Genomic DNA, 14,048 nt, shown 5'->3' with positions numbered 1-14,048 from the left:
CCTGATCGTCTTTATTATGATTTCATCTTTATAATGAAAATTCATTAAGAAATTATAGAAAAATATAATTTATTGCTTAATAAAATATAATTCATTATTTTAAACGAGAATGAACCGTTAATATTACATCGATAAACCTGTATCAGCTACCGTCTATAGAAGGCATTGACAAGACCGAAGATCGGCAACGTTGTTCTCCTATCTTTCTCCACTGCCATTATAAGGTGGGACCTCACTATAGGTATTATATTTCTGATGGTTGTTTTTGCTTCCAGCTGTAAGCTACTAAATATGTTGTAAGATTGTATAATAATAGATACGAGGGTCGTTCCAGAATCAGGTTACACTATTATTTGCATATGGCAGGAAAAGGTTGACATTTTTCAGGAAACTTTTTTCCACAATTTAGTGGCAGTGCTGTAGAATAAGAATAACAATATCGAGTAACCTGGCTGGCTCAGGTCTGGTGTCAGTGTTTTCAGGTCGCAACTGATCAATTTCAGGGCCTCTGACATGACCTAACGACTGCTTTTTAGGCAGCCTGGATCAACGATTAAACGTCTCAATCCGAAGCACGGGAGTGCTGTAAAAATGCGACTGCCATGATTCATTCGTGAGTTGGTGGCAATCCAATATGGAGCTACCATTCACTTCTACCACCAAATGAGAAATACGTTGTGCCGTTTGTCGAAGGAAAAGAATAAAATTGCGACTGAAATTCATCGCAAGTAGTATAGTGCGTGTATGGCTAATTTCAATATTTGGAGAGAGGTGCTAATGGATTTTTTCAAGCGTAATGTTTGGGGCACAAAATGCACAGAAGATACTAACTGGAAAAAGAAGAAAATAAAAGAAGAAGAAGAAGAATAAAAAGAAGATGATGATGAATGAGAAAAAATGAGAAGAGGAGAATGAAGATGAAGGTGAGGTAAAAGGAGAAGCGGAAAAAAATGAAGGAGGAAAACGAATATGACGAAGAAAAATATGAAGGAGGAAAACAAATATGACGAAGAAAAATATTAACAAGAAGAATTCAAAATACAGATGTACGGAATACCTGACTGAGATACTGCATGATGACAGAGACAGTGCTGGGCTGTGAGCTGATGAGCATGCCTGTTGTCTCAACCAGATTGGCACTGATTATGTCCATGCCTGACATCTCCAGCAGTTCGCGAAGTGCCTGGTCAGAGTCCAACACTTGTAGTACCAGCCACTGCAGAGGTATCGTCAGCCCGCCTACACAAAAAAATACATAATTAAATAAATAAAATTTTATTGTAAAGAAACAATCACAGCATAGACAACGTCAATATTCAAGATAACAACAATAAGTTCGAGTCACACACTTCTATACAGTAGTATATCGACAATGTTCATGTAATAACGGTTAATAAAAACAAATAGAATAACAACAATAAATATTCAAGTTGGAAATTTCTACATATTAGGGCAAGAGACAATTTGCATCCAATCTACTATGCAAAAATTAAAAAAGGGGTACTTGGATTTTTTATTGTATTTCTTGATACTATACAATAGTACAGCTAAAATATCAAGCATAGTCTGTAGAGAGGAGATTGCCTCTAACACTTATTTATTTAGACTAGCGATTTAGTCGAGTGAACTGATAATGTGAAGTTGACTAGATTTACATAATGATTTAACAATCGAAACTAGTGTTTTTCTTTATTTAATGGAGATTTGGTTCAGACAAAATCAAATCAATTCAAAACTAAAACACCATTAAAATACTTTATACTGATAATTATGAGGCGATTCGAAAATTTTCCACTAGAAATACCACAACTATAGTCAGTGAGATATATTACTTTCAACATGAAACCAGTTTCTCCTTCCATAGTTTGTAGCATGGACAGAGTAGTGGAGAGGAGTAAGCATGCTGCGCACAATTGGATGCTGAGACAAGAGTAGGAAGAATGCTTTTAGGTAGTGGGAGTGATTAGTGAAAGAAAGAGTATATCGGGCCTCTCTGTCTTCGAGTGAGAGCCGTGTTAAAAGTAATATCTCTCGGACTCTGACTATAGTAGAACAGTAGGACAAATGAAAACCCCATACAATCAAATTGATTATGTAGCAGCAAAAATTAAAAGAAAAAATAAAGCAAATGTTCAATAATAAATCAATTAATGCAACTCAAAATAAAAGATGACGGAACAATATGTAGCAAATAAATAAACAACAACTGTGGAAATACAAACATTATCCCATGAGAAAGCAACCTCAATTATGGGGTGAAATCTACACGTCATAAAGTCTCCGAGTATTCTAAACTATTAAGCAACAAAAATTCAACGTTTTTCCATGAATCTCACATCATAAGTTTATAGAAAATTATTTAGTAATTGATAAAGGCACGTAAGCCAGCATGCAACTTGAAAACGAGGTGGTAAAATCGTTGACAAGGTATTTTGATCGAGGAAAATTGAATTTACATGATTAATATTTCATAAAAGCACGATATAGTTGATATGGGATGTTGAGAGATCAACATCTCTTTCAAGCACAAAATAAACGCTCAATATTATTGTACAATATAGCACCCACTTATAAAATCAGGCCAAACAAATTACTGTCGTGAACACAACATAGACACTGCGGCCTGACGTTTCAAGTAGGTACTATGCTTTACAATATGTTGTCGGTCCCGGCTGAAGTAAGCCAATTGTCGTAAGGCCCATTGACGGCTTAAATTATACATTCAGGTGAGGTGGAACCTTCCCACAAGGGACTCCCCACCATCAAAAGCCATACGAATTTAATTACTTTTACTTACTATGTTTTACAATAATATTGCGTGTCAATTTCGGGCTTAAAACATCTCTCCTGATCCAAGATCAACTCTATTAAATCTAAATATTCATGAAGTATTTATATGTATATAACTGACTGCTAGCGCACAAAATCACTTTACTAGCTGTGTCAATTCTATTCATTCGGAATGTATTGTTCATTTCTATGATTATGTGTGTATATTTCAATTATTATTGTATTATTGATTGGAAATATTTTCTAGTGATTTTGTATTTTGCCGAAATAAAGATTTATTATTATTATTATCATTCCTTGATGTCAATACCTCGCCAATAATATTGTACATTAGTATTGCAAGTCTCTGAGCCGCTCAAGAGATGATTCAAGTTTTTACATGTACTGCTAATTAATACTCACATGTCGATAGATGCGTGAATAGCGGCTTCAGGATGAGTTTAGGATCGGTGGCCTTGTTGGCGAGTGTGGAGAGCAGCTGCAGGAGGGCGTCGCCGATGGAGACCGGGTCACTCGAGTCGGGGGAGTACCCCCCACTGCCTCCTCCACTACGCAGCATCGAGAATGACGACCACTGGCAGCCTCCCAGGCCACCAATCAGCTGTGCCATTGTCCGTTCTTGTTGTACCACTAAAAAAAACACAATATATTATTATTGCGTCTTTTTCATTGAATATACATATCAATAATAATATTTTTAACAATAATTAATAACGTAATTAGTCTTAGAATTACATTTATTCAAAATATTCTATCCCTATTTTATAGGCTCATTTCATAGCTCTTACCTCATTATATTTCACTTCGATAATGAAATTCTATTATATTAAACGAGCAATTTCTGTATTTTCTGTATATATATATTCATATCAGGTTATTTATGTTCAACGGATCTCCAAAACGGCTCTAACGATTTTTACGAAATTTGGAACATAGCAGGTTTATGATATAAAAATTCGATTGCACTAGGTCTCATCCCAGGGAAAACTCGCTGAAGGACATGAAAATGATAATACAATTATTCATCCTTGGAAAAACAGATGATAATTTCGTCGTCTGTTGATGATTGAAGTGAGTGAGCGAGTGCATATCTGTGGGACTGAGATAAAATTATGACTCAGCTGTTGAACTTTTGTAATCATTCAATCAGGAACTTAGTGCCGAAAAAAGCTTAGTTGCACAAAAGCCGGTTAAATTTTACCCCTGATTAATTCCAGTAGAGCCAATCAGAGCTTATTTAACCGGCTTTTGTGCAACCGGCCTTTGTGAGAGAAATTTTTGCATTCCTCTGGGAATTGATCTCAACTCACTGTGATTAGATAGAACATTTCTGTATGAACTATAAATTATAAATTATATATATAATTTCTTCTTTCGTAATAATCTTTCCATACTTTCTTACTCCGAGCGGAGCTCGGTCCCCCGATATTAAGAAGTTAACAAAGCAACCAACAATTCTCACAAACGCTCTGATTATTGACCGAGCGAAATGAGGTCTAAGATTCAAGTCGACGGTTTGGCATTTCTCTTAATGTTTAAATGTTTATATGTTGCGCATTTACGGCGAAACGCGGTAATAGATTTTCATGAAATTTGACAGGTATGTTCCTTTTTAAATTGCGCGTCGACGTATATACAAGGTTTTTGGAAATTTTGCATTTGAAGGATATAAAAGGAAAAAGGAGCCTCCTTCATAAGTCAATATTAGAGTAAAAATCACACTATAGAATTATTCATCATAAATCAGCTGTCGAGTTGATTATAAATTGCATGCCATGGCGCATGCAATTCAATATCTCAATGTAACTTGGTGAAAAATCAACAGCTGTGTAGACTATAAATTGCATGCCTCATCGAATGCAATTTTTATGCACTATTAAATTCAATTCAATTTATTTTCCTTTACACACATACATAAAATACAAGTAATATTAAATTACAACAAGAATAAACAACTAGCAAAATTAGTACAAAAAAAAAAAAATGTCCGTACAAGATGCTAATTCAGAATTTGGTGTAAAGGGGTGGGATTGAAGCTCTTCCAACTATGATTACCCATGTACTAGGAAGGCTTTCAATCCTTGAGAGGGAAAATAAAGGATTAGGAAAAAAGGTGAGGTGGGATGATAGGATAGTTAATTTAATAAAGAAAAATAAATAAAAGGTCCACACTAGATTGGTAAGTGAGCACACAAAAACACTAAGTTCCTCTTTTACTTTGTTTAATTCACAGGTAGAAAAAATAGTTCGTTTTAATCCAAATACTAATATCATGTTTTATTTTTTTAGTCAATTTTGCGCAGCAGATATATTCTTCAGGAATTTTATTTATCAATTTAGTCCTTAAATATATAAGTTGTCTTCTGATGGTTTCAATGTTTGTATTGTACATAAGATACTTATTTGAGGAGGGTCTCAGATTGTACAGGTTATTGATTGTGTTATTTGTGCAAGGAAAATTAGCTTTATGTTTGATTATATATTTCGCTACATTTATTACGTACAACTGCCTAACTGTTAACACATTAAACTCTTTGAAAGTCAAGTCGGTTGGGTAAAGTCTGGGTTTATTTAAAATTGTTTTGATTATTGATTTTTGAATTATGAAAAGCTCTTCTAAGTGAGAATTATAACAGCCCCCCCATACGGATATACCATACTGAATTATGGACTAGACCAGTGCAAAGTAAACCATTTTTAGATGTTTTGAGTTCAGAATTTTTTTTGCTTCGTAGAATTTATAGGATAGATATCTCATTCTTCTGCAAATAAATTTTATGTGTATGTCCCACTTCAAATTTTCATCTATTTGGACACCTAGATATTTGGTACTTTTGACTCTTTTTATAGTAGGGCAGGTGCAGTTATTGTTGCAGTTTGAGTGGAGTTTCAGATTTAAATTCTCATCAGGTTTACCAGTTGTATTGAATGCGAAGGTGATGTAATTGGTTTTTTCAATGTTCAGGCTCAGGGTGTTTCTGTCCAACCAATTTTTTATGAGCAAACAGTTCTGTTCTGCAATTTCATGTACCCCAGTCCAAGATTCCCCATGGAAAATAGCTGCAGTGTCATCTGCGAATGATATAGTTGTGGCGTTTTTAATTTCAGCTTTAATAAGTCATTGACATATAATATAAAGAGGATTGGTGATAGTACCGTTCCCTGAGGCAAACCGTAGGAGGTCATTTTGGAGACATCAGTAAGTCCGTCGCTTGTTAAAGACTGGGTTCTATCTCTCAAGTAGCTCTTTATGAGTTCTAGAAATATTCCCCTAAAGCCATATCTTTCGAGTTTATTGTAAAGAAAACTATGTGGTATAGTATCAAAGGCTTTTTTAATATCCAGGAAAACTGCTATAGATTTGTAATTGGAATTCAAGTTTTGTGAAACAATATTAGAAAATTCAATTAACGCATCTTCGGTACTTTTCGCAGTCTGGAATCCAAATTGATTCTTATCTATTATTTTATGCTTGTTCAAATACACAACTAATCTCTTCTTCATAATTTTCTCCATGATTTTTGCTAGATTACTAATAAGGCTGATTGGTCTGTAGTTACTTGGGTCCAAGGGATCTCCTTGCTTGAATAAAGGTTTTATCTTGGCGGTTTGAAATGTTTAGGGAAGTAGCCTTGTTCAAAGCATTTGTTGAAAATCACGGAAAGCGGCTGTGAAATAGTGTGGCTTATATGTTTGAGTACTGTGTTATTGAGATTATCCAAGCCTGGGGTGCAGTTATTTTTCAGCTCTTTTATTGTCGCTTGAACTTCATTGAAGTTTGTCGGTCTCATAAGAAGGAATTCGGTAGAGGAGTTTCAATTACATCGTTGTTGAAATTGAAATTTGGAGAGCTTGTGGGATCATTGTTTATAGTTTTAGCCTGTCTCTCCCCAACATTGGTGAAAAAGTCATTCAACCTCTTGGCATCAACTCCAATTTTACAACACTCTTTCTTCCCCTCCCCGATAGCCTCATTAATACACCTCCAAAGCTTTGAACTTGGGCTGTCCTGATGCCGGTATGTCTTGAAGGAGATTAGCTTTTGATGTTAGTATTTTTGATACACCAACCCCAACAGCCATTAGCCGTTTTCACACCGATATCTCGCCGATACGACATACAGACAGGATTTACTCTGATGGACAGTATAAGAGGAGGCTGAGGTTTATTACTGCGCGAGGTCTACTGTTCACAGAACTACTAGTCTAGTACACTATATAAATGTAAATATTTGCTTGAAAAGAATGAAATAAGAGCGAAAATGACAACTAATACATGCTGTGTACGATTTATTAATTATTATACCAAAACCAACACTAAGGGCTGTTTGCAGAGTGCAAGCTTAAACTGAATTCAATCTGCTGTTAGCTTGAACTACATTATAACAAACGAGACTTGATAGCGATTAAATCCTGTTTAAGGTACGTTTTCGTTTGTGCGTGAACTTCCGCAGTCGTCGACGACAAGCATTGTTACCTAAAACAGCTGATCCAATAACTTTTCGTCATTTTTTGTGTTTATTATTCAAGAATCAGAAAATTTCGAATAATATCAACATATTGTCATTCAAAAGTATAAACTTCACCTCCCCCCATTAAAACATAATTGAACATAATCTGTTAGGTTATTAAGACAAATTGAAATCTACACAATCTGAGATCCTCACTCTGTCGTGGTCGACGACGGCATTCAAGCACAAACGAGTATCCAGCTTTAGAATGAAATTTCGTTTAGACTGGCAATGTGCAAACGGCACTAAGTAAGTTGAACATTAGAATTGAGAATTATTCAAACAAACTTTCTTTAGAAAACAAAGTAAAAGAGGAACTTAGTGTTTTTGTGTGCTCACTTACCAATCTAGTGTGAACCTTTTTATTTATTTTTCTTTATTAAATTAACTATCCTATCATCCCACCTCACCTTTTTTCCTAATCCTTTATTTTCCCTCTCAAGGATTGAAAGCCTTCCTAGTACATGGGTAACCATAGTTGGAAGAGCTTCAATCCCACCCCTTTACACCAAATTCTGAATTAGCATCTTGTACGGACATTTTTGTTTTTTTTTGTACTAATTTGCTAGTTGTTTGTTCTTGTTGTAATTTAATATTACTTGTATTTTATGTATGTGTGTAAAGGAAAATAAATTGAAATTGAAATTGAAAATTGAAGAATACAAGAATATGAATGTTTGAAGTTTAAATGTTTGAACTGACCGAAATCAGCGACACACTTGGCCTTGACGGGCGCCTGACTGCTGTGTGCGGCCTTGTGCTCGTCAGTCTGCGTGTCCTCGCCAGGCGGCGCCTCGAGCGGCGTCTGCACCAGGTTGGTGACCAGGCGGATGATCACAATCAACAGGTGCTCCCACGAGGGGTTGTTCAGGACAAAGGTGAGCGACGACCCGCCCATTGGCTGCTGCTGCTGTGATTGGCTGCCGCTGTGGGAGGGGGCCTCCGAGGCCCCACCCCCACCACGACCGCCCCGCCCACTGGCCCCGCCTCCGCCACCCGTGCCTTCCGCGTTCAGCACGTAGCGTTCGATTAGCACGCCTGCAAACACAACTCATCATCAATTGTGATTCAATAAACAATAATTATTGAAAATTGGATTCTATATGCTTTATAACATTCTATTTCTGCATATTCTATTTTCTGCTACACAGATATTAGCAAAGAATTAAAGAGATCAAATTAAATCAGACCAGCTATTGCTTTAAACTCATAATGTATGACACTATCGAGTCATATTTCTATCCCCCATATTCATACCTCTATATTCTACACTTCTATAGAAGATAGAAGATTCTATACATTCTATAGAATAAATACCATAATGAATTAAATAGGAAATACATTGTTTATAAACCTTTCAATTACAGATTCTTTAGAGAATACACATTATATAGAATACTATAGATTCAATTAATTCTATAGAACTCATTTTTTGTGTTGAATTCTGTGAAAGTGAAAACCTTATCTCATTTTATACTACGTTATTTCATCTGAATTTGGAAGAGAAATAGCTCGATATTTTCCTTTTTTCTCCCATTATCCAATTAATTTCAATGATGCATGCTTGTACAAATTAAGAATGAAGGCGGATTTCCACATATTACTATCAGAGTCTGTGTTCGGTACAATGAGGATACTCTTACAAGAAATCTTACATTGGCAGTGCCAAATATTACATTGATAATATTGTTATACTCAAGTTACAATCAATGTCTATTTCTATTGTGTACTCTGGTAATTATATTGTCTTTTTTCTTTATGGCTACTTTTAATATAAATGGAAATATAAATCTGAGTACCCTTTTGAATTATTTTGACACGACAAGTTTCGGCTATTAATGCCATTTTCAAGTCATTATCTGGCAATTATATTGTACAAATTATGTGTTTGTGATTTTGGCAGAGCCTCTATATTATATAGATAATACAATTCGCCTGCAAGTAAAGGGGGGTTTGACTGATGCCATTGGCTTAAACAAAGGGGTTAGACAAGGTTGTTGTATATCGCCGACTTTATTCAATATTTATGTTGACATGTTACGCACATGGAAAACTTTGGTGGACTCAGGTATACAGCTCTCAACCCATAATTTTGTGAATTCAATTATGTATGCAGATGACTTAGTGATAATTCAGAGAAATGAAGATTCCTTACAAAAATCAGTTTTCATGTTGGACAGAGTTGCTGAATGTTACAATTTGAGAATATCAGTTATAAAAACAAAATCAATGGCTTTCAGAGGAAAATATCCAATCAGAACAAAAATAAAATTGAATGGAAAAGTAACATCTGGTAAATCTTCGTTTAAACTGAGATGATGCCTAAAGAATGGCCATTAGTCAAGTTCACTTGAAGTCAAGAAGTTTTAAGCTTTCTAGTTGAATGGGCGATTATGAAAACTTATGAAAGTCAAGTTTTCATAACCTCATAAGTATATAATCATAATATTAAAAACTGTAATTTACTTCGAAGCTTTCTTCCTAATTTTCTGTTTAGTACTATTTATATTCATTGTACATTGACTGGCAATTTTATATCATTTTCACATTTGTAGGTTGAATTGTACCTTCAAGATTCAAGTTGAATTCAAAAGTCAAACATGTTCAAAGTCTACAAAACTTGAAGAATGATCTACATTGGTAGGCATATTAGATTCAAGTTCCTGTCCTTGTAAACTTGACTTCAAGTTTGCAAATTACATTCAAATTTGAATACAAGTGAACTTGACTAATGTAAATGCCCCTTCAGTGATCAAATTTAGTATTACGTCCAATTCCTTTTGCAAAATACATTCCAACTTGAATTCAAGTAAATTTGACTAATGCAAATGCTCCTTGAGTGATCAGGTTTAGTATCATGTCCGAATCCTTTTGCAAAATACATTCCGACTTGAATTCAAGTAAACTTGACTAATGTAAATGCCCCTTGAATGATCGGAAAATTTGAATCCATAACCTTCCTGCAGTCACGCTGTTGTAAAAAGTACAACAGTCAGTTTTTTTTTTTGCTGCACAAAACTATTGAATGCGGTGGTGTCAGTGATGAGTCTCCTCATAATTGCACTGAGTTGCAGTATCAACCGAGCAATGGTCAAGTCTTTAGGTGCCATTTGGTCGCGACAGTGCATAAGTATGATAGGGAAAGACTGTATACGGGGACTGTAAACGAACCAATAACACAAAATTGATGGCTTTGTTTGGTATACCTTTTTGGGCTACGAAATGGTGATTATCCAAATGTTTATAGACGTGATGTTTCAATGTTATGGGAATAGTAATTATACAATTAATTAATATGTTTTGACAGTAAACAGAGTGCATAACCCTTGGAAAATTGGATGTTGTAAAAATTACAACACTATTCGTGACTATTCGTGTGATTGAGTAGGGCGCGACTACCGGAAGGTTAGATTTGTCGTAATAAAAGTAGTTAGATAGACTGATTGACTGACCGACAGACTGGAGTATGCCAACAGCTGTGCTGAGGTTGATGTTGGGGAAGTTGAGATGCAGCAGGAGGAGAATGAGTCCGGTCTGGGCGTCGAGTGGGCCGTACAGCGCCGCAATGGCGCCTCCCTCGCTCACCAGCATGTACACCAGGTTCAGCAGCAGCTCTTTGAGGCGATTGCCCCACGTGCTGTTACCTGACACCACGTCGCAGCGCATCTCCAGGCGAACCAGCAGTTCGTGAAGGCTGTTGCACACTGATACGCCCGCCTGCACAACCAAAACATTTTCAAATGAAAATAGTCCAATTCCATTACTTAGCATAGTGTTATAAACTATAGTCCGAGACATATTACTTCTATTTATTTAATAATTCAGAATTACAAAACTTACAGAAAAGTACCACAGGCTTACACCCAAAATGGTTCCAATTCTAATTTTCACAACAGTCCAAATGTAGCTAGGTTATTTGTCACTTCAACATTCTTCAATTACACTCTCAATTTACAATTGAACTCAATTTAACTTGAAGAGGAGAAACCGATTTCTCCATCCACAGTTTGTAGCATAGATAGAGTAGTGGGGAGGAGTAAGCATGCTGTGCACAATTGGATGCTGAAATAAAAGTAGGGAAAATGCTGATAGGTAGTGAGAGTGATTAGTGAAGGTAAGAGCATCGGGCCTCTCTGTCTTATACGAGAAAGAGCCACTAAAAAGTAATATCTCTCGGAATATAATAGTGAACTAAATATTAAAAAAAAATGTAAATAAAAATAATTGATTGAATCGAAATTAATACAAGTAAATCGTGTGAAAGGCGAACACACACAGCAGCAGACAGACGTAAACAAACGGAAAAAATAATCAAACGTCTGCATGCAGAGTTGAGCAGACATAAGTAGACACAGACTGTGTGTGTTGTGTTTCAACATTCAACACCTGGAAAGGGATGATTTTATTCGTCTGTCTGCACGTCCATCTGGATTATCTCCGTCCGTCTGTTGCTTTGTTCGTTTGCCACAAGACTTCTGCACACAGCAAATATATTTACCTCATCAATTTAAATCTGGCAGATCTACTAATAGTAAGCAATAAAAAAAATTGTTTTTTAGCAATATACTCTTCTGATTGGTGTCTCAACATTGGCAACAGAGAGAATAGCTGAAGGAAATTCTATTAACATTAATGCTGCAATATGAGAATAATTCTGAAAAGCTCCACCGTCAGAGAAATAGTGTGGAATAAAATATTAACCGTGTAAATTAATTGAATTGAATTTATTTCAGCAAAATTTACACAATTTACAATAATATTTCAACAGAGCAAATACACAACTTGAGATATGTAATACAAATAATACTATTAATACCTTATCCTATTCCCTATCATATATATCTATATTATATTTATGATAATAATATTCCTAGTTTAATCCAGTTCAACAATGTTTTAGCATATATTACTGTGGTATAACTTATCTTATTGCACCTATCCCAAGTGGATTCACTCTATTTAATGAAATATAAGAGCCCACATAGACCTTTTTGGCCTGTTCGTGGGTCAATGAGTCCAGTATTGTGTGATTAAAGTATACATTTTTTCCCTGATTGAACTTAAGAGAAATAAGTTTTTTCAATTTCATAATCGCACACACACACACACCACACACACACACACACACACACACACACACACACACACACACCACACACACACACACACCACACACACACACACACCACAGACACGTTGGTCATCACAAGGTGAACCGCTAGGCAAAAAGATATATTGATTGGGACAAAGAGAATATCAAAAACATTAGAAGTAACCAATATCCTATTGATAAATAGATTGAAGTAGCCGTTCACATTGATCTTCATTCAGCGTTTTTATCCAATTTGTAATTATTGATTTATATTTTGAAAAACTACATGCGCCCGGCTGACTTATTTCTTGAGGAATGTTATTCATAATAGTGTGGCATAGGTATGATATATTCCTATCACAGGCTGAACGGGTGTTTCGTTGAATACCCGAGTGATGAAAGCGGGAATGTCTTGTCATGTAATGATGATTGGACTCTGAATTGAAATATATTTTATTCTTGAACATGTACATCAATACTGATTTAATGAATAGCTAATAATAAAGATGAATAGTAGTGTGACAGACCAAAAGGAATCGTGAATCAATAACAACGTTCGGAAGAAACGTTACCCATAGCCCTTGCAACAATGAGATCGAGCTATTTAATAAATATCTCCTAGAGAAAATAACAATTTTGTTGATAAATTATTAATTTATAGTAGAAAATTTAGAACATAAATGGCTATTCAAGTAATAGTAGTAGAATATCTAGTTTCAGATAAGAAAGTTGCATGCAATTCAATTGCTAATTGAGAAGGCTCTAATTATTAATTACGGATTTTTAGTTACTGGATACAGAAAAAGTACCTACAATAAAATAGCGGAGAATATTTTCTTTCAATTCTTCAAATATTGATATATTTTGTTGAGTATTAAGTATATAAGGTTGCAAGCCTGCGAGCAAATTGCGCGAATAACCTTCTCCCCACTTTTCTCCCATCCTTTCCTGTACCTTGTGTGCATTGGAAGGAGCCTGAAGTTAATCCGGATGCTTCAAAGGTCGCACGCATCCAAGTAGCCAACGCGCTGTTCAACGGCAATATATTTGTATCACATTAATTTCAACTTTCCTTACGTTATACTATGTTTACAGTTTACTTCTCTCATGTTCTCGGCCTCTGATTGTTTTAATTTATTCAGCTACCATATCCCACATAATTATTAGATGAGTAAATGCAATACTATGTATTAATTCAAAATATTATGACCTTAACAAGCGTAAAAGCAAATTAGAAGTTCATACTAGTCTACACGAGAAACTAGGTGAAATTTTGACACTACTCACACATCCTTTGATATGCGGACTGGAGAGGAATGCGTCGAGCATTGGCACAAAGTTGGCGTCGTTGACAACGAGGCTGGCAGCGCCGCACAGCGCATGCTCCAGCTGGTCACTGGAGGGGGTGGGCGAGGTGGGGGGCGACGTACACTGCAGGTTCGAGAACAGAGTCAGCGCCTGGAACGACAGGCACCATTCGCGCACCGATATGCCGCCGCGACTGCAACACAGACAAGCAACATGATATAGCAGTATGTTATAGCAGCAAGTAGCAGAACGTTAAAACAGCATGTTGTTCCAACATGTTGTATGGCCACGTTGTAGCCACACAAAACCAAGGAAATATTTATAATACATTTTTACTGTGTGCGAGTT

At 35.8% G+C, this 14,048-nt stretch overlaps 1 protein-coding gene across 5 annotated transcripts in view; it reads right to left on the bottom strand.

Moving 5' to 3' along the window:
- LOC111054334 (baculoviral IAP repeat-containing protein 6) overlaps window positions 1-14,048 on the bottom strand; it is a 101,690-nt gene that overhangs the window by 42,896 nt on the left and 44,746 nt on the right. For all 5 annotated transcript variants that reach the window (XM_039426096.1, XM_039426098.1, XM_039426095.1 and 2 more), the window contains 5 exons: window positions 13,680-13,893; window positions 10,753-11,017; window positions 8,003-8,338; window positions 3,193-3,420; window positions 1,058-1,239 (listed from right to left, as the gene is read on the bottom strand). In XM_039426096.1, the coding sequence (XP_039282030.1) occupies window positions 1,058-1,239; window positions 3,193-3,420; window positions 8,003-8,338; window positions 10,753-11,017; window positions 13,680-13,893 (1,225 nt within the window). The remainder of the gene's footprint in view (window positions 1-1,057; window positions 1,240-3,192; window positions 3,421-8,002; window positions 8,339-10,752; window positions 11,018-13,679; window positions 13,894-14,048) is intronic.

Source organism: Nilaparvata lugens, chromosome 4 (assembly GCF_014356525.2).
Source record: "Nilaparvata lugens isolate BPH chromosome 4, ASM1435652v1, whole genome shotgun sequence".
Taxonomy (NCBI): domain Eukaryota; kingdom Metazoa; phylum Arthropoda; class Insecta; order Hemiptera; family Delphacidae; genus Nilaparvata; species Nilaparvata lugens.
This window is presented reverse-complemented; position numbering and strand designations above follow the sequence as displayed.